The sequence below is a fragment of the Hemiscyllium ocellatum genome, chromosome 17 (genome assembly GCF_020745735.1).
Source record: "Hemiscyllium ocellatum isolate sHemOce1 chromosome 17, sHemOce1.pat.X.cur, whole genome shotgun sequence".
Taxonomy (NCBI): domain Eukaryota; kingdom Metazoa; phylum Chordata; class Chondrichthyes; order Orectolobiformes; family Hemiscylliidae; genus Hemiscyllium; species Hemiscyllium ocellatum.
The window spans coordinates 62,205,426-62,228,531 of NC_083417.1; the positions used below are offsets into that span (position 1 = coordinate 62,205,426).

Here is a 23,106-nt window from a genome sequence, read left to right on the forward strand (position 1 = left end):
GGTTGCTATAGGAACCAGAAGGATGTGATTGCACTGGAGGAAGTGCAGAGAAGATACAGAATGTTGCCTTAGATGAAAGTGTGTTGCACGGAGAGTCGGATAGGTTTCATTTGTTTTCCTTGGAGCAGAAAGCTTTAGAGGTGGTTGGGTGGCAGGAGGTGCTCTGATTGGAGATGTACAAAATTGAGTGACATAGACCGGGTGGATCGTGAGAATCTCTTCTCCATAACCAGCTCTAGGTTTGGTTATTCCATTTGTTTTCTTTGTGAGAACATGTTATCCTGAAACATTTTAAATCTCCTTTTCTTATGCCTCTCATTGATTTAATGCAGATTTTTCTTCACTAAGTTGTTTCCAGTCCAGGTTTGCTAAATCACTTCTAAGTCTGTTTGAATTGGACCTTGCTCAATTGAAAATCTTTATTCCAATTTTACCTTTGTCTTCTTTCAAAAATATGGTAAATTTAACTCTGTACTACCACAGTGTTTTCCCACTTCATACTGTTTTCATGTTCCTAGCTTCAATCTTTAAAGCTAAATCCAGATCTCTTCTCACCCACCTGACGACTTTGATTTGCTGAAAGTCCTTATGAATGCTTTGCATGAATTCTGTATCCCTTTCTATTTTAGATTAGATTAGATTCCCTACAGTGCCCTTCGGCCCAATAAGTCCACACCGACGCTCTGAAGATTAACACACCCGACTCACTTCCCTACATTTATCCCTAACTAATGCACCTATCACTATGGGCAATTTAGCTTGGCCAATTCACTTAACCTGCTCATCTTTTTGGAATGCGAGAGGAAACGGGAGCTGTGAGGCAGCAGTGCTAACCACTGAGCCACCGTGCCTCCCTAAAATGGCTATCTCAGTTAATATTAAGGTAATTGAAATCCCTTGCTGCTACTCCCTATTTTGGCTGACACGTACTTTAAGACAAGAAACTGGTACCCAGTGGGATACCTCAGGGTTCATTACTCAGTTCCTTGCAGTTCGTAGTTTACATTCATGATTCAGACTCAGCTGTAGTAGTTTACAGATGATGCAAAAATTGATTGTTTGGTTCATGGTGAGGAGGAATGCTGTCGACTGAAAGAAGGTATAGAATGCTCTGATAGTTGGAGATGAAGGTTTAAAAACATGTGGAATTCAATTCAGAGAAGTGAGAGGTAAGCATTTTGGAAGTGTAACTAGATAAGGAACACACAATAAATAGAAAGATTCTGAGCAGTATGAAAAAACAAGAATGAATCTTGAAGTGCATTGCCAAGATTCTGAAAGGTAGCATGACAGATCGTGTGATTAAGCATGTGTATGTCTTGTTTTTTTTAAATAACCAAGGCACTGAATGCGAGGGAAGCTTGAGCTTGTTTACAACACCAGTTAGACCTCAATTTGCACATATTAAATTCAGTTCTTGTAACCACATTATAGTAAGGTCACCTCTTTTCCATAAAGTACACAGAAGATTTCCAAAGCGTGTCTTATATATGGAAGAAAAACTGGATGGCTAAGGTTGTTTTCCTTGGAATAGGAAAAGAATAGGCTTCAACCTAAGTGGTAAAGAATTAAAGGGAAAAGGAGGAAACTTTTTTTTAAAATACTAACAGGATGGTAAGAACCTCAATTTCACTGCCTGAATAGGCAATAAAAGAATAAACTCTCACCACATTTTTAAAAATATTTCATGTCCAACTAACGAGGAATGACGTACAAAATGACATACCTATGCAGGAAAATCGGGTGAGACTAGGTAGCTCTTTATCAACCAGCATGCATGCAATGTGCCAATGGTTTTCTTTGTCAGAGACCTTCCATGATTTCTATGAAAATATCACCATTTTTATCTGGTAAGGTGAGTAACATGACAGGTGATCTTGACAGAAAATGTTTCCACAACAAATGGTCTCCAGATATGTCAGCTTCTCAGAAACTAGGCAGATTCCATTATTCCTCAATATGGTTATTCACTGGAACAGTTTAAATAAATGCATAATATTCAGAAACAGATAAAATGGTCTCATACTGACCAATGGCATTTTGTGGTTGAAAGATCTCCTTGTATTCCTCTGGATTTCGAATTTCTGCTGTTGATTCTTTGTCATCCTTCTCCTCTTCCCCACTTGGAATGCGCCCTTCACTCTCTGGCTCCTCCTTCACTTTACTGTAGAGACAAAATAGTTTCCACTTGTTGATATGAGGTTCGGGTGTGTGCGCGTGTGTATCTAAAACTATATCAGCTGAAGAAAGCTCTTAAAATAACCAGAGGATTCTATCCCAAAAGTATTTGGCCCATTATCCATGAGAACTGACACTAAGTAGCCTAGGAAGTCAAATGGGTCTTTTGATCCATTGATTTAATATGATCAAAATCTCCCAGTGTTTAAAGTAGGACTTCAGTTGAGTACACAATGTTGGCATATTACCTTCCTCGTACAATTAGACCATAGACAAAGAAAAAAATCAAAGAGTAGACACAAGGCAACAGAGAACAGTATTAATATGGAAAGCAATAAACAGACTGAACAGAAAAGACAGTACAAATCTAAGAGTAAATCAACAGATGAGGGTAGAGGTTAAAAATTAACAGGACAAAAATAAATGTTCACTACTTGAGTGCATGCAGCATTCAAAAAAACTGCTGAACTGACAATGTAAGCAGAAATAAATAAGAACAATTTGACATGTTTTTTGTGGGGGAATTGGGTAGTCTGTTAATTAGTAACAGTACCAGCCCAATAGAGAGGGATGACCCAAGTTCAAGATACCACATTGTAGAAGGCACTTGGACAGAAATGAGAAATAATAAATTTGAAATAATTTGCCTCCCATAACAGTAACCATGTAAGAGGATAGAGGATAAAGAAAGCAATAATGGGAGCTGTTAAAAAAGTATGGTAATAATTATGAGGAGTGGACAAAGGTCAATGGTAGGAGATGTTTATACAGTGTTTGTGGGATAGTTTTTAGAACAGTATACTTAAGGAGCTAACTAGAAAGCAAGCTACAGTAGACATAGCATTGTGCAACATGGTTAATGATTTCAGTGATAATGTACTTAGGTAGCAGTGAACATAAGAGTTAAATTTTACATTCAGTTTGAGGGAGAGAAGAATAGGTCCAAAACAAGTATTCTAAACTTAAGAAAAAACAAAGTTGAGGACACAAAAGTAGAGCTAGCTGAAGTGAATTTACAAATTAGGTTAAGGGATAGGTAATAGAGATACAGTGACACACTTTTGAGGAAATATTTCAGAGTACACAAGATAGATACAGTCCAAAGAGAAATAGAAATGCTGAGGTAAGGACCCACCATCCTTGGTGAACTAAAAACATTAAAAGATCAAACTCGAAGAAAAAGCACAGTTTTGAGCGAGGATGGGTGGTAGGTCACAAGGGTGAACAAAACACGAAAAGCAAATAATAACAAAGATGAATAAAGGAGAGAAAAAAAGTTAAGAAAATCTAACCATAAATGTAATAGCTTCTGTTGAAATCTTAAAAAAAGAACAAATTGAGCTTTAGTCCTGCACAGAATGAGTCTGGAGATTAACAAAAGAAAATAAGGCGATGACAGATGAATTGAAGAAATCAGGAAATGTCAGAGAGAGGGGGGAACTCAAGAAAATTACAAACCACCAAAAAGTGATACTGAGCAAATTGTTGGAGCTGCAGGTTGACAAGATCTCAGCCTTCATAATCTTCATCCCTAGTATTACAACTGTACTGGTTGGGGGGGTTGGGTTTAAGAAAGAAACAGAGATGCTAATAATCAAGCCCCACTACTTCACAAGTCACATCATTAGTATGAATATTTAAATGCATCAAAATGGCCATTTGGTACTACTATCCAGAATAAAAAGAAGTTTACATTAGATTAGATTACTTACAGTGTGGAAACAGGCCCTTTGGCCCAACAAGTCCACACCGACCCGCCGAAGCGCAACCCACCCATACACTTTACCTATTACTTAACACTATGGGCAATTTAGCATGGCCAATTCACCTAACCCGCACATCTTTGTGATGTGGGAGGAAACCGGAGCACCCGGAGGAAACCCACGCAGACACGGGGAGAACGTACAAACTCTACACAGACAGTCGCCTGAGGTGAGAATTGAACCCGGGTCTCTGGCGCTGTGAGGCAGCAGTGCTAACCACTGTGCCACCATGCCGCCCACTAAGTTCCACCAGACTTATTCAATAAACTCAAAATAATTTCTCTAGTATAACAAAACCTATTTTAAAACAATTGAAAAACACTTAGTATCTAAAATATAATGCAGAATTAGAACTATTGTCCCCCTTTTAAACCCAAACAAACGTATGCACTCATAGGACATCAATGATTCTGCAGAGATGATATTTTACAAAAAAATGGAATGCAACTGGTTATCAACCAATGATCTATGAAAGGAAAGGTAGAAGTTGATGACTCCTTGCAGTTCCCAAGCTTCTCGTTAACAAACTCGAATCACCAACAATCATTTACTAATGAACAGAAATTTAGTTTGACTGATAATCAAGCTGGTTCCAGGTTTTTGGAAAGCGATCATATCTCAACTTCTCAGAATTTGCAAGGGAGTAAAAATACTGAGGAGAGAAAAAAAAAAGGAGATCCTGCAACCTTCCAAACTTTACCTTTGGTTCTCCTTCTCAAGCTCTCTCGATGTTTCAAACCGAAGCCAAACCAGCAAGGATTAGCACATAGACAGGTGCGTCAGCAATTACAGGCAATCTACCCTTTTTATTCCAGAAAATGTCCCACCAACTCAATATGCTTCAGTTCTTCACATTGTCCAGAAATGCTTGTATTCCCAACACCAGACTCTTAAAAAAAATTGCTATGGAGATAGTTCATGCATTTGTTTTAATTTTCCAGCATTCCCTAAATTCAGGGTAGGTTCCAGTAGATTGAAAATGAACAAATATAGTTCCTACATTTGAAAAAGGGATGGTTAACAGAAAATGGAAAACCATAGGTCAAATAGCTTAACATGTCTCATAGGGAAAATGCTGTAAGCTATTGTTAAAGATTTTAAAGACAGAGATGGGTTAGCTTCTGCTTTGCAAGAGATAATGAGTTGTGTGTTATAGGGATCAGTGCTGGAACGTTTTTTTTAAATTATGTAAATTATTTGATGGAGGGACTAAAGGCAGGGTTATGAAATTTGCTACTGAACCAAAGACAGGTAAGAAAGTTGTGAAGAGGACTTATGGATAGGTTAAATGAGTGGAAGGTCTAGCAAATGGAATATAACATGGGAAAGTACATAATTGTAAATTGGCTGGAAGAATTTAAAAATCTTATATAAAAGGTGAGAATTTGCAGAGGGATGTGGATTTCCTACTGTACAAATTACAAAAGGTTGGTATGTAAGTACTGCAAGTAATTAGGAGTTAATAGAATGTTATTGTTTGAGGGAGATTGAATGTAGAATCGCAGAATTGCTATGGTGCAGAAGGAAGCCATTCGTCCCATTGTGGTCTTCAAGTAAGCATCATTAGCAAGATCTTCGAGTAAAAAGTGAGGTCTGCAGATGCTGGAGATCAGAGCTGAAAATGTGTTGCTGGTTAAAGCACAGCAGGTTAGGCAGCATCCAAGGAACAGGAAATTCGACGTTTCGGGCCAGAGCCCTTCATCAGGAATGAGGAGAATGTGCCAGGCAGGCTAAGATAAAAGGTAGGGAGGAGGGACTTGGGGGAGGGGCAATGGAGATGTGATAGGTGGAAGGAGGTCAAGGTGAGGGTGATAGGTTGGAGTGGGGTGGGGGCGGAGAGGTCAGGAAGAAGATTGCAGGTTAGGAGGGCGGTGCTGAGTTGAGGGAACCGACTGAGACAAGGTGGGGGGGAGGGGAAATGAGGAAACTGGAGAAATCTGAGTTCATTCCTTGTGGTTGGAGGGTTCCCAGGCGGAAGATGAGGCGCTCCTCCTCCAGCCGTTGCCTGGGAACCCTCCAACCACAAGGAATGAACTCAGATTTCTCCAGTTTCCTCATTTCCCCTCCCCCCCACCTTGTCTCAGTCGGTTCCCTCAACTCAGCACCGCCCTCCTAACCTGCAATCTTCTTCCTGACCTCTCCGCCCCCACCCCACTCCAACCTATCACCCTCACCTTGACCTCCTTCCACCTATCACATCTCCATCGCCCCTCCCCCAAGTCCCTCCTCCCTACCTTTTATCTTAGCCTGCCTGGCACATTCTCCACATTCCTGATGAAGGGCTCTGGCCCGAAACGTCGAATTTCCTGTTCCTTGGATGCTGCCTAACCTGCTGTGCTTTAACCAGCAACACATTTTCAGCTCATCATTAGCAAGATCCAAGCTTTTGCTTTTGTTCCATACCCTTACACACTATTTCTATCTAAATAATCATCCAACATTCTCTTGAATGCCTCAATTGAACATGCCTCAACCAAATTTTTAGGCAGTACATTCCATCCGCCATTTACTCTCTGCGAGAATCTCATCACCCTTGCCTCTTTTCCATGGCACTTTCAATCTATGCCAAGTTGTTATTGTTCCTTTTTGGAGTGGGAACTTCTCCCCATCTACTCTATCCAAGCTGAACATGATTTTGAAAACCCCCAACTCTCAGTCTTCTTTCCAGAACAGACTAAAATTCTTCGATCTAAAGCAAAAGTAGATATAAATCTAGACTGTCCAACCTTTTCTCAGAGGACAACCCACCCACACGAGGTATTACTCCAGTAAACCTCTCCTTCAGTCAGACAGAGCACCAAGTCAGATCACATTTGGCATCCTGTGAATAATATTGATCTGATTTATTATTGTCACATCCACAGAGATAGTGAAAAGTATTGTTTTGCATGCTATGGAAACAAATCATACCTTATGTGAGTATATCAGAGTAATAGAACAGAATATAGTATTAAAGCCGCAAAGGTGGTGTAGAGAAAGATCAATTCTAATATACGAAGGTCCACTCGTAAGTCTGAATACAGCAGAGAAAAAGATGTTTTTGAATCTGTTGGTACGTGTTTTTAAACTTTTGAACCTTCCGCCCATTGAAAGAGGGTGGAAGAGAGTATTACCAGAGTGGGAGGAGTCTTAGATTACATTGACTGCTTTTCCCAAAGCACTGGGAAGTGCAGACAGTCAACAGAAGGAAGGCTAAATTTCATGACAGACTGGGCTGCGTTCACAACTTTGTAATTTCTTGCAGTCTTGGCTAAATCAGTTGTCATACCAAGATGTAATTTATCCATAGTGCATATATAAAAATTGCAAAGGACATTCCAAATTTCCTTAGCCTTCTGAGTAAGTAGAAGCATTGCCATGCTTTTTTGACTGTAGAGTCAATGTGGATGGACCAGGACAGATCGTTGGTGATATTCACTCTAAGGAACTTGAAACTCTCAACCACCTTGACCTTAGCATCATTGATGCAGACTAGGGCATGTCCTCTACTCCCTGAAATTGATGATCAGCTCCTTCATTCAAGGAAGAGATTGTTGTCTTTATACCATACTATTAAGCTTTCCATCTCTTTCCTCTAGTCTGTCTCATTATTGTTTCAGATTGTTTTTTTTAAGGGAGATGTATATGTATTGAAAGCAGTTCACAGAAGATTTGCTGAACTAATACCTATAAGAGGTTGGTTGCTTTCTGAGGAAAGGTTGGATGAACTACTTTTATATCGACTGCATTTTAAAGTGTAAAAGTATGACTGAAATATAGAAGATTCTAAGCTGTCATGATAAGCTAAATGTGGAAAATACTCTTGTGGGAGAATCTAGAACTAAAGATCATTGTTTAAAAGCAAGGTATTTAAGATTTTTTTTCTTCCGAGAGTCATGAATTTTTGGAATTCTGCTTCCACCGTCTATTGAGGAACAGAGTTTTTGAATAATTTTAAGGCGGATACGTACAGCTTCTTGATAGCAAGGAAGCAAAAGGTTGTCAATGGTGTGCAGGAATATGAAGTAATGAACTATAGCTAGATTAGCTATAATGGTAGAGCAGTCTAGAGTGACCTGTTCTTGCTCCTAATTCGAATGTTCATAGATATTTCTTGTCCCATTTGTAGTAAAATGCAATATCAACTGCATAAAGTTCTGAAGAGGGGTCACTGCGCACAAAATGTTAACTCTTTTTTTCTCTCCACTAGATGCTGCCAGACCTACTGAGTTCTCCAGCAAAATTTGTTTCAGATTTCCATTTGCAGTTTTTTTTTTGTTTTATTACACAAAGCTTGAATAATGTGCTCATTTGAATAATGAAAACCTCTTGCAGCTTGTAGAACTCATTTTAAGGTACTTCATACCATAAACAATTTCAGGTCCATTTGTGAAGTTGTAGTTGAAAGCAAACTGAAGTGCTTAATGGGGTGTAGGCTCTGGGCATATTGAAAAACTTCCTCTATGTTAGTGCAAATTATAGAAATGATTTCACATTCTATGTTCTACTAATAGATTTCTCTTCAATATAGACAGAGTCTCAGATAGATTTAGTTTAGGATCAGTGAATGCAAAAGTTAGTTCTGGACACACTATCTTACATATATATATAATAATCTATCACAGCAAAAATAAAATCAATATTGCAGTTCAACAAAATGTGCTATAAGACATAGATGAGCCTGAATGAGGGAGTTAGGACAAAAAGTAAACTTTATTTAAATATAAAGTGGTACAAGGCTGCAGATTGACTAACAGTTGTTAATTGAAGTAAAGCTTGTCAATTTTCAGCAGCTTGGATAAGTGGTTGAAGGAATGAAGAATAATGGGGTTCTCTAACAGAATAGGTACAAGGGATCAAAACTTGTTAGTGATGCTGTTTATCTCCAACACTGACTAGTTAGGTCCAATGACCGGTGATGTGTTGCAACTTCCAAATATAAACAAACACATAGCATAGCAAGTGATTTTAGATGTACAAATTGCTGAGTAAATATAAACAAGCCGACAGAGGAGTGGTAACCACAATTAACAGGATTAACTCACAAGATACTGAAATGCCATGGGTGCTGGCTAAGTGTTGAACTGAAGTCAAAATTAACCTGCTTGCAGTGCGATTCAGATGCAACTCTCGTGACAGAATAAAAGACAAAATTGTCACAATGAAAATGTTGTCAGACACAAAACTCTTGCTGAAATGCTCAGTATAAAGGGACACATAAGGAAAGCATAAGTGCAGATGCACTTTTCTTTAAGACTCACAGAAGAGTCCCTTTGGGTTTTCAAGGAACTCGCGCAAAGCTAAACCATTGACTGGTATAGGAACAACAGACAAAACAACAAAAAAGAAGAAAGCCTAGAAATGAACAATCTGAAGTTGCAATGATCCAGCAAAATTTGTTTTTGTTTGTTTCAGATCTCCATTCGCAGTTTTTTTTGTCTTATTACACAAAACTTGTATAATGTGCTCATTTGAATAATGAAAAACTCTTGCAGCTTGTAGAACTCATACTTTTGCCTCTCAACTGAACAAAAAGTAGTCGTACCTTTGTGGCCTACTGCAGGTAGTTAGTGGTCTCTCATAGTTGCGTCTGAGCACTGCTCCTTTGGTCACTGGTAGATTGTACAGTTTTTCATCCTCAACTACACCTTGGACAATAGAACCAGTCTTCTTCACACGATTCAGATCCACTACAAATGTTGAGACTGTCACCTGACTGAATGAAGCTCCAATCTATTATGTAAACAAAACATCAAATTAATTGAAATAGAACTCATGCAGTAAACTGTAGAGGACGGCGCGTGACTTTTTTGCATGAGACCTTCTCAATATCTAAACTATCTGAGGCATTGTAATAGAACATGAAGGATTCGGGCGGCACAGTGGTTAGCACTGCTGTCTCACAGAGCCTGAGACCCGGGTTCAATTCCTGACTCAGGCGACTGTGTGGAGTTTGCACGTTCTCCCCGTGGCTGCGTGGGTTTCCTCCGGGTGCTCCAGTTTCCTCCCACAGTCCAAAGATGTGCGGGTCAGGTGAATTGGCCATGCTAAATTGCCCATAGTGTTAGGTAAGGGGTAAATGTGGGGATATGGGTGGGTTGCGCTTCAGCGGGTTGGTGTGGACTTGTTGGGCCGAAGGGCCTGTTTCCACACTGTAAGTAATCTAATCTAATCTAACCATGGAAGCTCCATTGAGGTTAATGCCTAATACATCCCAGACAGTCATATAACAAACCTATCAGGGAGTCCATGGTTCCTCATGGGCCTCTGTTACAAAATCTTGCCCATATATTTATCAAAGGGAAGGCTGGACCTTCCACTCCCTTTTTATCGATCACTTGCCTTTTTCCCTATGGGCCTCCAAATTTATTCTCTTGAATGGAACTACTCAATCAGTCTCTATTATATTCTCAGGCAGTGCTTTCCAGATGTCAAACCCAGACTGCAAAAAGAAATTCCCTGCGTTACCACTGTTCCTCTTACAAGTTACCTCAAATTGTTGTCCTTCATTTCTCTTTCCCCTATGATTGTCCACTTTAAATATCGCTATAAAATCTCATAGGAAGAATCATACCAAACTCAAAATGTTCACTATTTCTCTCAGATGCTGTCAACCTTAGTTTCTCAGCACTTTCTGTTTTTATCTCTGTTTTCTAGCATCTATTGTAACGTGATTTTACTCTTTTCAATGTTTCTTTCTGCAAGATCAACCCTGTTTCTGCAATCAATCTAGGTAATTGAAGTACCTAATCTCTGGAATAACTATCATGACTTTTTTTCTGCCCCTTCTTAAATGTCTTGACTTTATTTGTAAAGTGTCGTGCCCAAAACCAACTACAATAACTCAGATGAGGCTGAAGTTGCCAAACATGTGTTTTATAACAGACTTATTTTAAAGCACTGCAACAGACTCATGTCCTCTGCATGTATAGCTCTCATTGAATTGTCCTCTGGGATCAAATCAAGATTGGCCTGTTCATTCTCACCCTGACTGTATCCAAGAGATTGTTGGATGATGGATTAAGACATTATATCAGTACAGAGGTGGTTTTGCTGACTGCAATGTGAATAAAAGCTCATCTTGGGGATTGAATATCACACAAAGGTTGACGAACTATTTGACTCAGTCTCAGACAGTTGCCAGGGAAAGGGTTGCAATTAATAGTGAGGTAACGGGGTTTGTAGTCAAGATGAAAGAAAATGGTTTCAATCTTCCCTATACCAAAAAAAAGTCTGATAATATAACATAAGACAGTGGAGTATATCAAGGCAGATTGTGGTGAAGTTGTCATTAATTATCTGGAAACTGACAGGTTTTGGATGATGTTGCTGAAAGGCAGCATGCCGGTGAGAAATAGGTGGCTGCAAGGAGGATACAGTGATCAACTGTGTCAGACCATGTCTTCACCTCAATCTTTCTTTCTGTAGCCCATTTTCTTCTTTCTCACAATGGCCATTTCCCTGCTTTGACCTTCACCTCTGCTCCCTTAAGGTGAAAGGATATAGGCATGAATGGATATCAGGTACAAATAGCTTAGCCATGCAAAATATGGCTGGACCACAAAGTATTGCTTTTGTCTACAAAAATAAATTTCCATCCCAGGAGTGCAAAGCCAACCGCTGGTTTCATTTCTTTCCTGCAAGCCACCCCCCTCAAACAACTTTCTCTGGTCTTCTCCAATGACAGGTGACAGATGTTCAGGGATTTCTGTCATTAGGATTGAGACCGTCTGCATTTATCACCTGTCCAAGTTCACCTGGCGAAACTTTATTTTTGAATCACCTATGGCCAACTCAATTTGGTTTTCACACTTTCACTCCTATATTAACTTGCCCACAAGACCAACCTTTTTTTTTCTTGGATTTATTTCCATTAAAGTATAAAACCCTCAATTTCCTTTACTGACGCCTTCAAATTTGCCACTAATGCCTTAATTTAAAAAGAACTTGTGAATCCTCTATTCTTGTAAAGTATCACCTCATCTTGACCCTTCCTTTTTCACTTCAACAACCATGAACTTTTTTGCCTCCCAAATTAACGTCCATGTTTGAATCACTCAAATAAGGTTTCAAAGCCCATTACAGTTCCAAATCTTTTTGGAACTGTACCAAAACTTTTATTGAAGTATAAATAAAATCCTAAGTGACTGTAAAAGTTGAACTATCCTCCCTCATCCCTCTCAACAAACCTTTAGTTTCTGAAACTATGGATTACATCATCTTTCTTGGAACTACCTACTTCTTACTAACATGCTGCTCTTTAGTAACATCCAAAACATGTCAGTTTCATGTGTAATGTTGAAACCAGTAGTTGGCTTTGCACTCCTGGGATGGAAATTTATTTTTGTAGACACTAGCTCCATCTTGCCACCATGTATCTTGATCCCTCCACCATCACCATATTATCAGATAGAAAATTTATCCGACATTGGAGAGACGGAAATCATCATCCAGGTCCCAACCACAACTCCACTCCTTCACTACGGATTGCAACACTCTCTGTGGCAACTAAAACTGAATCAGACTGTTTATCAATCTCTGTGATATTCAACCCCAAGATCAGCTTTCAATTACACTGCCATAGTCACCAAGACCAACTATTGCCACCTTTAATAATATCTAGCTCTGCCTTTGCCTCAGCTCATGTAATGGTCAAACCCTCATCCATGCCTTTGTCACTACCACATCCAGGTATTTGATGCAATCCTAGCTGGCCTCCCAAAACATATCCTCTTCAAACGGAAATAATTCAAAATGCGTCAGCATTGTCTTAATGCTCAAACAATAGTCACCTATCATCGTCATAAAACTGTACAGCACAGAAATGACCCTTCAATCCAACTCGTCCATGCCAATCATCAGTCATGGTTACTGACCTATGTTGGCTTCTGGCTAACAATGGCTCGAGTTTAAAATTCGCATTCTAGTTTCCAAATCATTCCACAACTTTACCTCTCCTTATCTTTGTTTGGAAGGTAATGGGACAAGAGGATAATACAATGGGCGCACTTTAATTTCAACTTTTAAGCACCCTTGATTTTAGCTGCACCACTACTAGTTACTCTACTTTCAGCAGTCTAGACCCAAGCTCTGGAATACCCTCCCTGAACTTCTGCATCTCAGATTTCTCCTTGAAGAGACTCTTTACCTATCCAGCTGGACAAGTTTTTGATCACCTGTTCAAAACTATAGCTATGTCGTGCAGCATTACTAAGACTTGCATTCGAACACTTTATTACAGAAAGGTAGTACACCAATTCTGGTCTCCCTGCTACAGAAAGGGTATTGTGAAACTCGAAAGCGTTCAGTAGAGATATACAAGGATGTTGCCAGCATTGAAGGGCTTAAGTTATAGGAAAAGGTTGAATAGGCTGGGGCTATTTTCTTTGGAGCATCAGAGGCTAAGGGGTGACCTTATAAAGGTTTAGATAGAGTAAATTGACAAGGTCTTTTCTGTGGGGTCAGGGAGTCCAAAACTAGGGGTATGGATTTAGGGTGAGAGGGGAAAGATTTCAAAGGGACCCAAGGGCCAACGTTTCTTGCAGAGGGTGGTACATGTATGGAATAAGCTGCCAGAGGAAGTGGAGGCTAGTACAATTGCACCTGGATAGGTATGTGAATAGGAAGGGTTTGGAGGGATACAGACTGGGTGCTGGCAGGTGGGACTGGATTGGGTTGGGATATTTGATTGGCATGAATGAGTTGGACCAAAAGGTCTGTTGCGGTGCTGTACATCTCTATGACACTATGACACTATTGACAAGTTGTTATTAAGGGAGGCACTTTGGCCAGAGTATGTGAAGAATTTCCCATGGAAACAAATACAAACTAAACACTAAGATTCAGCTAATTTGTAATCCAGAGAATTGGTTCTACAATTATATGTTAATGCCTCTCCTTTTCATCTTTTACATTTTTTTCTACTTTCACATGTTATGAAGGCATAAGGGGTACTGTACCTTTAAGAGTTAAAATCTAGCCAGGACTTAGAGAAGCACACAGAGTACTAGAAAATTTAAATTATAAATTTGGTCGAACAGCTAGATTAGCTGGGTTGCCTGGAGACAAAAGAAACAAATTCGAATTTGGCCAGTTTAAATTATGCCCCAAAATACCAAACACCAATCAAGTTTGAATTTGGTATTTTGACAATATTAACACCAATGAAACGATCCGACGTTTTGGGATATAAAACTGAAAAGATTTGAAGTTGGAGGAGAACTGCCAAAAGACCAACAGATATAGGCTGCTCGTCAGAACTGTCTGACAGATACTTGTCTGGAGAAGTTTGCGCAGAGGAAATAATATCAACACTCAACTGGAGAGCAAATCTACAGAGGAAGATACAAAGAGAAGATTCGACATCGGAGTGGTTTTGAAATTTGAATTGTTTCGGTAAATCTTAATCGGGAGTTTAATCGGACGAGCATTGTAGAATGGGAAGGTAAAAGATAGGTTAGAGAAAGGAGTTTTAAATAGTTGTCCATTAATTATTCTCTGTTAGACTTTAAAAAATAAAAAAATTGTTACTTTTTACTTTAAATAGTGACTTTTGGGAATAGTTCCTTGCCTCTAAGTTTCACAGATTACTGCACGGAATAAATCTTTTCGACGTTGCTGGTTGAAATCATCGGGTGGGGCTGGGGGTTGGTTACCAGTGTTGTAATACACAGTTGTGCAATTTCCTCTTGGCATCATAATTCTTATTAGTATCAACATACACTGACAGTATTCCTCATAAGAAATTTCATCACTTAAGGATTAAGGTTTCTCTGGGCAGTTCCCACAGCTCAATTCACATGCATGTACTATACATACCAATTGATTGGAACAGATGGCAAGGTCTGCTGCTCTACCCCAGTTAACTTGCAGTACATCAAAACAGCGGGGAGGTTCCCAGCCATAAACATGCATAGAATCATGAGAACCACTATAGAGACAACACCCATCTGGGTTGAATAAGATGCACCTTAAAAAAAAAGGGAGAATGAGAAAAGAAAGATATTAGCTGAAGAACAGTTTCCTCAACTGAAACTCATTTCAATCCATCTAATTATTTCAAAGATGGGATCAATTTCATGACATTTCACTGAAAGTGATGACAAATGGTACGATTTATTGTATTCTCTCCAATTAGCCAGAAAGGACATAGTGTTTAAAATAGACGCTCAACCAACAGAAGAGGGAACCCTATACTAAAGCATACTTTCATCTATCACACTCAGTCACATAGATCTGGAAAGTTGGAGGTTGAACCTGAACTAAGTTACGCTTTCTCAGCTGGTGCAAAGGGAAGACATTACAATGACTTAATTGGGCCTGGGCTAGGAATGTGGAGGGAGGGGAAAAAAAAATTAACAAGGTCCCAAACACAAAGCTCCACTGGAAAATCATGTGTACAATCATAAGGATAGGAACAATCTTGCCTGAGCCATCACCCCTCAAAATAGATTACCAAACAGAGCCATGTAGGTAGAGTGCAATCACTTGAACAAGACTCTGGCAGGATGCTGGAATCCATGAAGCACAAATCACTACCTTCAGAAGAAGGGAGGTGATAAACAGCAAGCAAATATATTTAAGCCATCAGAACCGGTTATTCTTTACTGCAAAATGGCAGGCTAAAACTGCAACAACACGCAGCATATACTATTGCGAAATTATCAGGCTGGTTACATAACAGAGAGAAGACTGAAGCCATTATCTCTAGTCTCTACCATAGACTCTACTCTCTCACCACTGGGGGAACAATGGCATAGTGGTAATGCTAGTAGTTAACACAGAGCCCATGCAGATACTCTAGGGAATCCCACCGATGCAGCTGGTGAAATTTAAATCCAGACCAATAAATTTGGTATGTAAAAGCTAGACAACGTTAAAAATCCATCTCATCCACTAACGTCCTTTAAGGAAGGAAATCTGCGAACTGGCTAACATTGTCACTCCAGACTCTAGCTGTGAGGTTGATTCTCGGCAATGGCCTAGCAATCACTAAAGGGAAAATAGGGATAGGCAGTAAATGATTATTTTGCCAGCAATTTCCAAATTGACCTATTTTTTCCTTTATGCATTCATTCAATCTCACGACCCTCAGATTATTGGGTTAAGAAAATGCAATTTTTCTTATGACCCTTGTAATGGTTGATAACAGTTACAGTTCCTTAAATTCTCAAAATCAAACCTTGAGCCTGAGGTTAATGATTCAATTTCACTTGAAATAGATAAATACTAATGAAACTAAGCATTCACAAAGTCTCAAAACCTTATGCTGGACAACAACGAAGGAAAAAACACATATCTTGAACTGCTGAAAGCGTTAGATAATTAACATGTATTATTTACTTCAAGTGGTTTTTACTTCAATTCCATGCTATAATCAATTTTTTAGATTTTACTTGGACCCAAATCTAGCACATATTTCAACCCTTTGGAAATGTTACCACTTAAAAATCAACACCATAACATTTGGTTTGAAAAGTTGGTGTAAAAGTTCAGCTGTTTATGAAAGATGTGGAAATCTGAAATAGAACCAGAAAATGTTTTATCTGAGTAGGTCTGGCAATGTCTATGAGACAGAAACAGCCATTATTTTAGATCAATTATCTTCCGATATGAAGGTCAGCATCCTGAATTGTTTCACTATTTCTTTCTCCACAGGTGTTGCCTAACCTAACTGTTTCTAGCATCTTGTTTTACTGTATACTTTCATGGTATATTTGTGATATGGACACGTTATCACCAGTCCACAAAATATCTTCCAAATGCAAAACCACCACCCCTTCAAAATTAAGCATGACTGTCAAGTAGTGTTTGCAGCCACTACCCATCTCCTGCGACATATACGCATTCCCGAGAAAACATCAAGCTGCAATGCCATTTGTTAACACACCAACCTTGTCATTAAAGCCCCTCATACCTGACAGGAGTGCTCTCCACTTCCGTGCAGCTCACCATTTTAAACTTTTCTAGATCCCAAAACTTTATCGTTCTGAAAATATGAAGGAAAACAAGGAATAAGTCTTTGTAGGACTTCAATTCAAAGTACAATCTGCCTTTCTAACCATTATTGCATCCACGTGCAAACTAACTTTCGATTTGATGAGTCGAGAGAACTATTTTTGATGAATTTTCAAGTTTCAATTTTAAAACACAGCTGTTAAAAAAAGATTGGGAGAAGATTTGTAGCTCGGGTGCTAGTTGTTGTGGTTCTGTTCGCCAAGCTGGAAATTTGTGTTGCAGACGTTTAGTCCCCTGTCTAGGTGACATCCTCAGTGCTTGGGAGCCTCCTGTGAAGCGCTTCTGTGATCTTTCCTCCGGCATTTGTAGTGGTTTGAATCTGCCACTTCCGGTTGTCAGTTCCAGCTGTCCGTTGCAGTGGTCGGTATATTGGGTCCAGGTCGATGTGCTTATTAATTGAATCTGTGGATGAGTGCCATGCCTCAAGGAATTCCCTGGCTGTTCTCGGTTTGGCTTGTCCTATAATAGTAGTGTTGTCCCAGTCGAATTCATGTTGCTTGTCATCTGCGTGTGTGGCTACTAAGGATAGCTGGTCTTGTCGTTTCGTGGCTAGTTGGTGTTCATGGATGCGGATTGTTAGCTGTCTGCCTGTTTGTCCTATGTAGTGTTTTGTGCAGTCCTTGCATGGGATTTTGTACGCTACATTGGTTTTGCTCACGCTGGGTATCGGATCCTTCGTTCTGGTGAGTTGTCCGAGAGTGGCTGTTGGTTTGTGTGCTGTTATGAGTCCTAGTGGTCGCAGTAGTCTGACTGTCAGTTCAGAAATGCTCCTGATGAAAGCAAAAAAAAAGCAACAATACCCCCAGATTCTATGGACTACCTAAAGTGCACAAACCAGACATCCCACTCAGACCCATTGTATCACTACCAGGGACACCATCACACAAACTGGCTAAAGAACTACAGCAGAAACTGAAACACCTGATCAGCGGATCCAGGCTCGCTATACAATCAACACAGGAATTCTTGGACATCATGAGTAATATACACATAGACAAGGAAGAAACTATGGTCTCATTTGATGTAACAGCACTGTTCAACTCTAATCGACAAAACCCTAGCCAGAGAAACAACAGCCAACCTGCTGGACATACAGAACTGACAACAGGACATTGAACCTATCAACAAAGACGGCATACTCAAACTACTGGACTTGTGCCTCACAACACAGTTCACATTCAACAACCAAATATACGAACAAATCAACGGCACACCCACGGGCTCACTGATCTCTGGACTCATAGCAGAAGCGGTAATGCAAAGGTTAGAACAAACAGTCTTACCGCAAATTCAACCCAAACTCTGTGTCAGATATGTGGATGACATCTTTGTAATCATTAAAAACACAGAAATAGAGAACACACACCAGATCATCAACGCCACACTCACAGGAATCCGATTCACGAGAGAGGAAGAAAAGGACAACCAACTCCCATTCCTAGACGTGATGGTACAGAGAACAGCGAACGGAGAATTCACCACAAAGGTACACAGGAAAGCCACACACACAGACCAAGTCCTGAACTACGAAAGCAACCACCCCAACACACACAAAAAAAGTTGCATCAACACACTATTCAAAAAGGGCCACAACACACTGCAGCACACCAGAACTGCAAAAAGAGGAAGAACACTTATACAATGTATTCGCCAAAAACAGATACCCGCGCAATTTCATCAACAGATGCCTAAGGGAAAGACAATGGAATGAGGACATGCCGCAACCCAAAGGACTAGCCACACTACCATACATCAGGAGCATTTTCGAACTGACAGCCAGACTACTGTGACCACAACAGCACACAAACCAACAGCCACTCTCAGACAACAACTCACCAGAACGAAGGACCCGATACCCAGCATGAGCAAAACCAATGTAGCGTACAAAGTCCCATGCAAGGACTGCACAAAACACTACATAGGACAAACAGGAAGGCAGCTAACGATCCGCATCCATGAACACCAACTAGCCACGAAACGACAAGACCAGCTATCCTTAGTAGCCACACACGCAGATGACAAGCAACATGAATTCGACTGGGACAACACTACTATTATAGGACAAGCCAAACCGAGAACAGCCAGGGAATTCCTCGAGGCATGGCACTCATCCACAGATTCAATCAATAAGCACATCGACCAGGAACCAATATACCGACCACTGCAGCGAACAGCTGGAACTGACAACCGGAAGCGACAGATTCAAACCACTACAAATGCCGGAGGAAAGATCACAGAAGCGCTTCACAGGAGGCTCCCAAGCACTGAGGATGTCACCTAGACAGGGGACGAAACGTCTGCAATGTTAAAAAAAAGAGACTAATAGGTTATTTCTGCAATGACTTTTCTTGTTTTCCTAGTTCATTGCTTTAATTAAACTTATTGATTATGGTTATAACAAATTATTCATCAGTTCCATTATTTAGTGAGTGAGGAAATAGTTAAAGCTTACTACCTAACAGATAAACTTAGAACTTCACAGATTCCACTTAAAAATGGAGTCAACAGCACTGGTTACTTTCTAGCCACGTCCATTTTTACCGGTGTTGTAATGTCTGAATTGGACCCATATTAATCTTAAAATGAATGAGTCTCACAGATTAACCTGGGCCAGTCTATTTTCAACAAAATACTTGCAAAACAAACAAAAAGGGTAAAATACCTCATAAAACAATCTGATATCAAGGGAATATCAAATGGATTTCTTGGGGACAATTTTAAACCAACAAAATAATATGATGTCCTTCTCAGCCTCGGAGTTCCAAATCAACTCACAGCAGCTTTCATTCATATACCACCCAAGTCGTGGTCATGAAAATATGTTGAGTGCTAAGACTGTTGCAATGCAGAAAACACAGCAGCCACTTTGCACAACTGAGTCCCACAAAAGACAGTGTGTTCATGAAAAGACAAAATGTTTTGGTGATATTAGTTGAAAATTACACTTCAGCAAAGACACCAGGAGATCTACCTTTCTTGAAAGTGGCATCAACTGGACTTTTTGTCCACTTGACATGTTATATGTAGATTTGGCTTACTGTCTTGTTTTGAACATGACACCTTGTAACATTGCAACAACACTACACTATTTTATGATTTGGAATTGAACCAATGACCTTCTTACTCAGGAGGAGGCGAGAATCCTAACGACAGAGATGCAGTTAACATTATATGTAGAGAACATCTAGACGGAATAAAGTATCAGAAGTAAATCAGTCAATGGGAGATAAACAGAAGTTTTCTAGAGGCTTGAATTCAGTCATTTGCTAATTACAACTCTGTACCTTTTGCCCTTCTACTTTCAAAACATATCAAGCTTTGATAAGATACAGAAACTCAACATACATAAAGTTATACCAGAACTTTATTTTTGGCAACAGTTCAATTTAAATAGATAAAAATTGAACACAATTTATCACTGTCATCATGAGTAAGCACATTTTGAAAATGTCCACGAAGCTGAAGAATTTAAAATTAAATCCCATTGCAATTGATCCAAATTATAGGCACAATAATGTAATCTCAAAGCAGCAATTGATCTGACCTGTCTGAGCTTCCTGAAGCCAGCAGATATTCATTGGGGTGGAACTCCACAATGTTTACAGGTCCGGTGTGATCTGTGAACTCTGTTAGAATTTTTGCCGCTGACAAATCCCACAGCTAAGTGTATTTTAAAAAAAAAATACATTGATAGTAATTCCTTCCATCTTTGGGTATTTACATACAACTCAGATAAATTTCATTACTATTGTTTTTCATTGGTAGGAAGCAAACCTATTTGGCGATGCAAGCTTTTAAGTCCATGGCTAGTTTTAACTGACTGTAAAACTAAACACATTGATGCACCTTCATGCCTTGAATGTAGAAGTATGACATTAATGAATATTTTAAAAATTGCACTAGACAAATGTTTTCACCACTGACAACTTTTTCCACCTAGATATTAAGCACAAGTAACAAACACAAACATTGGGGAATACAGATTAAAAACGCCAACTGCACTGCCACTGATAGTACCACATACAGAGGAGGGGAAAGTTCAGGGGAGTGTTCTTATTTTTGAAAAATCCTATTATTTACTAGGCATTTTAGAGGAATGCAAATTTATAATTGCCATCTTTCATTTTCCCCTCAATTTCAGAAACTGGGCATGAAAAACAAAACTTGTTTTTTTAAAATAAAAATAAAAGGTCATTATCAAGAGCTGCCACATTCTTATTTTGAACTGTCACCTCAATACAACACTCACTCAACAAAAATCATTTTTATTTACAATTTGCCATGGAAAGCAGCTTGTACTGAGAATTTCAAGTTATATCAATTTGAACTTCTAAAAGCTTGGCTTTATTGAACAGCAGGAAAATTAAAAAGGAAATTATACACACTTTCTTGAAGTCCATACATAAATTATTCAGCTAAATGCAATGAACCAATAATTTACGGATGCTGCAGTTACAACAAAATGATATTACTAAACCCTCCTGTAATGTTCTCTATAAAAATACCTTGACCGTGTTATCATCCCCCGCAGACGCAATCCAACGCCCATCAGGGCTGAATCTTAAACAACGCACAGCATTTGTGTGACCCTAAAAAGAATGCAGAAAATTTTAAATGGAGTACATTCTATATCACTTTGCAGTCTAACCTGACTGAAGGGCCTAAGGCTCCTATGCTTGGCCCTAAAATATGCCCAGTCTAATTCAGATTGCCTGGAAGAGACAATGCTTCAGAAATTTAAACTATAGGTAAAGTAATCTGTCTCATATTACTATTTTAAAGGAAACAAATGAATGGTATTCTCTACTGATAGAATGCTATCATCAAGCCAAATGCATAGTGTTGTGTACAAATGTAGGCTTTACATACCAAATATTGGCAGACCATATCAAACAATTGACTGTCTGATTAGATTAGATCCCCTACAGTGTTGAAACAGGCCCACACCGACCCTCTAAAGAGTAAACCACCCAAACCCCTTTTCCCTCTGACTAATGCACCTTAATGACAATTTAAGCATGGCTAATTCACCTAACCTACACATCTTTGTGACCGTGGGAGGAAACCGGAGCACCCGGAGGAAACCCACACAGACACGGGGAGAATGTGCAAACTCCACACAGTCAGCCGAGGTTGGAATTGAACCCGGGACCCTGGTGCTGTGAGGCAACAGTGCTAACCACTGAGCCACCCTGCCGCCCATTTCTGTAGCAGTCAGTGTGCTGTCTGTGCTCAACCAACTCATGCTCGCGCAACTAACTATAGAGACTAGAATACTAGAGATGAAGATAAGCACATTAAATCTTTTAACCCACTGCCATGCCCAGCTGCTGAAAAGGACCACCTACACAGAGATATACAGCACAAAAACACACCCTTCGGTCCATCTTGTCAATGCAGACTAGATATCCTAAATAGACCTTCGTCCTATTTGCCAGCATTTGGCTCATATCCCTCTAAACGCTTCCTATTCATATACCCATCCAAATGCCTTTTAAATACATAGGCATTGTTATTGTTTGGACGCAAGTAATGTACATATAAAAATAGAATATTATACATTTACAGGACATCATAGAACATTAGCTATTTAAGGCTTTGTCCCTTATTGGCATGACTTCACTGATTAACTCTCAGTGTAGTACTTCATTCAGATTTTCTCTTTAGTTGAAGTTTATCATAGCTCAACTTGTAGGTCCTTTTTTTAAAAACCATCTGAAGAAATACTGCTATATTATTGATTTGATTAAAATCATTTATTTCTCTCACCTTGTAGGTCATTACACAACCTTTTCTTCGAATGTCCCACAACTAGAAATGGAAACAGATCAGAATTAATGATATGCAGTTACTTCAGGCCAGTCATGTCTATTTTACTTTATGAAATTTTCTGTATCTAAAACAGGCTGTGGGAAAAGTGGGATGGAGTGACAACACCAAAGTATAAAGCAGCACAGAAGAACATGACAGTTCATTGCAAAGTCAGTAGGGAACAGCAATAATACAGAAGGACACAAATCAGCAGAGAGTGCAAGCATTCACTATGAGATGAGCTGAAACGAGCAAGAGCAGGATAGATTAGGATAGGGAAAGCCTCACTGTCACTGTGACAGTGGCACCATGGTGGCTCAGTGGGTTAGCACTGCTTCTTCACAGCATCAGGGACCCG

General features: G+C 39.5%; 1 protein-coding gene across 2 annotated transcripts in view; it reads right to left on the bottom strand.

Annotated features, from left to right (window-relative positions):
- katnb1 (katanin p80 (WD repeat containing) subunit B 1) overlaps positions 1–23,106 on the bottom strand; it is a 78,933-nt gene that overhangs the window by 35,921 nt on the left and 19,906 nt on the right. For both annotated transcript variants that reach the window (XM_060838233.1, XM_060838232.1), the window contains exons 5-11: positions 22,707–22,748; positions 21,443–21,526; positions 20,482–20,597; positions 16,837–16,908; positions 14,739–14,889; positions 9,466–9,653; positions 2,031–2,164 (exon numbers count right to left, since the gene is read on the bottom strand). In XM_060838233.1, coding sequence (XP_060694216.1) covers positions 2,031–2,164; positions 9,466–9,653; positions 14,739–14,889; positions 16,837–16,908; positions 20,482–20,597; positions 21,443–21,526; positions 22,707–22,748 — 787 coding nt within the window. The remainder of the gene's footprint in view (positions 1–2,030; positions 2,165–9,465; positions 9,654–14,738; positions 14,890–16,836; positions 16,909–20,481; positions 20,598–21,442; positions 21,527–22,706; positions 22,749–23,106) is intronic.